Source organism: Exserohilum turcica (genome assembly GCF_000359705.1).
Source record: "Exserohilum turcica Et28A unplaced genomic scaffold SETTUscaffold_20, whole genome shotgun sequence".
NCBI lineage: Eukaryota > Fungi > Ascomycota > Dothideomycetes > Pleosporales > Pleosporaceae > Exserohilum > Exserohilum turcicum.
In genome coordinates this window covers 681,618-683,748 of record NW_007360026.1, presented here as the reverse complement: position 1 = coordinate 683,748, position 2,131 = coordinate 681,618, and the positions used below count along the sequence as shown (strand labels likewise).

Here is a 2,131-nt window from a genome sequence, read left to right as displayed (position 1 = left end):
CACCAAAGCACTCGTGTCGGAACACGGAGTACCGGAAGAACTTATCACAGATAGAGACAAGCTGTTCACATCTCTATACTGGACAACGTTCCTAGCGAAATTAGGCGTCAAGAGAAAGCTTTCGACAAGCTTCCACCCAGAAACAGACGGCCAAACGGAACGAACGAATCAAACATTGGAACAGTACCTACGGATGTATGTCAACAAGTGGCAGGACAACTGGGTAGAACTGTTGCCAACAGCGCAGCTAGCGTACAATAGCACAAAATCTGCAACGACTAGACAGTCACCACACTACGCGAACTACGGATATGAGCCAGTAGCTCATCGGGATCCGAAAGACATCGAAAGTATCGCAGTAGGAGCAGATGACAAGGCACGACTCATGCGGGAATTGCATGGAGAATTGAGCAAACGGATAACTCAAAGGAACCTCACGGCATCTAATGCAGCGAATAGGCAAAGGATTGAGGGACCAACCCTTAAAGAGGGGGATAAAGTTTTCCTGTCAAGACAGAACCTGAAAACTAAGCGACCATGCAAGAAACTGGACAATCTCCGAGTAGGACCATTCGAGATCCTAGAGAAGGTAGGGCCGGTAAATTACAAACTACGGCTACCACCAGGCATGAGAGTCCACCCTATATTCCATAAGAAACTTCTGGAACCAGCACCCCAGGACGCCGAACTAGCGGAAAACATCGAACTCGAAAACGACGAGTATATGGTCGAAGCAATCAGGGACCTACGGAAAATCGGTCGTCAGTGGAAATACTTGGTCAAGTGGCAAGGATGGCCGGACAGCCAGAACACTTGGGAACCAGAAGAAAACTTAACGAACTGCAAGGAATTGATACGAGATTATCGCAGGCAGCATCCAGAGAAGAGAGGGCCGGACCCTCAACAGAAAGGAAGTAATCAAGAGAAAAGGAGTCGAAAGAATCAGCCTGTAACCCGCCCAGATCAGCCGACGGTCCGGATAGCGAGGGTTCGACAGCAGGAAGGTCCGTACCAGGGGCAGAGCTCCCCTCGGCCTTCTCTTTCGCCCGGTCCTGAAACTCAAGAAGCGCGAGATCACGACGAGCGTAAGACCGCTCACGCGACTTCACCTCTAGAAGTTCACGACGCAAACGAGCAGCGGCCTCCTTGGCCTAAGCAACCTCCAGTTCCTTTTGCTCACGCTCTTGCTGAACTCGCTCCCACTCCTCTTCAGATACGAACAAACTACACTCAGCCTTCACGGAAATACAACCAGCGCAACGCCTAGTAGCAGTGTCCACGAAACAACAAAGGTCCTTCTCTTCACAACGTTTGCAGCGAAAAGGCATTTCATTTCCTTGCTGTTGAACACGGTCAGCACAAGAATAGCGCTCCTCGTTCGACTTTTGAACACGAACGCGACGGGAAGACGGGACCTTGGGCATGGTTAGGAAGGCTGGAGTCAGAAAAGAAACAGGTACAAAGGCCAAGGGCCTACCCACCTTATATGCAGCCGACGCTTCGACACGCGGCACGGAAAAACAAAGACCCAGGGTATCGAGACGATAACCCTAAGGGGGGAGGTAATGTTACAAGTAACAACGGGAAGGATCTCCTCCCTGGTAATGACAGTATGTTGGTTGAGGAACCACTTGGGATCCTAACCGGAAACGAAGGGCATCGCGGGGCTCGGTCACGTGATGTGCCATCCCGCCAAGGCTGGCCATCCGGGATGGCAGCACACGATGGGATGGCGGTGCCATCCCAACCATCCCGCCAAGATGGGATGGACAGGATGGCAAGACTGGAAGCAATGAGGATATAAGGATGGATGGATTTCATTATTTACTCTCGTTGTGGTCAACTCAAATTGTACTGTCTTACTAGTATCTTTACTTAACAAGATTGTTACTTGTTAATCTATAGCAATATAGATTGGATTTGTTAATTAACCTTTGGTTAACTCCTATAACTCTTTTCCACCAAGAACATACAGCAAAATCCCACGGAGCTGATCCCGTAAAGGCTCGCTCGCCCTAACCCGGAACGAGATTAGAGAAGTATCAGCAATCCACCCCGTGTAACACTTTGACCACCTCCGTCTCTTGTGGAAGGATTAACCAACAGGTCGCCCGATTAAGATTCAAAATGT

The 2,131-nt window shown here is 49.7% G+C and overlaps 1 protein-coding gene across 1 annotated transcript; it reads right to left on the bottom strand.

The window, feature by feature from the left end:
- Positions 1 to 956: 956 nt before the first annotated feature.
- Positions 957 to 1,424, bottom strand: SETTUDRAFT_77129 (uncharacterized protein; the record flags this gene model as incomplete). Its single annotated transcript, XM_008027738.1, is given in 2 exon segments — positions 957 to 1,142; positions 1,161 to 1,424. Coding segments are annotated over 2 exon segments (450 nt in total), but the record flags the coding sequence as incomplete, so codon positions are not given.
- Positions 1,425 to 2,131: the final 707 nt, after the last annotated feature.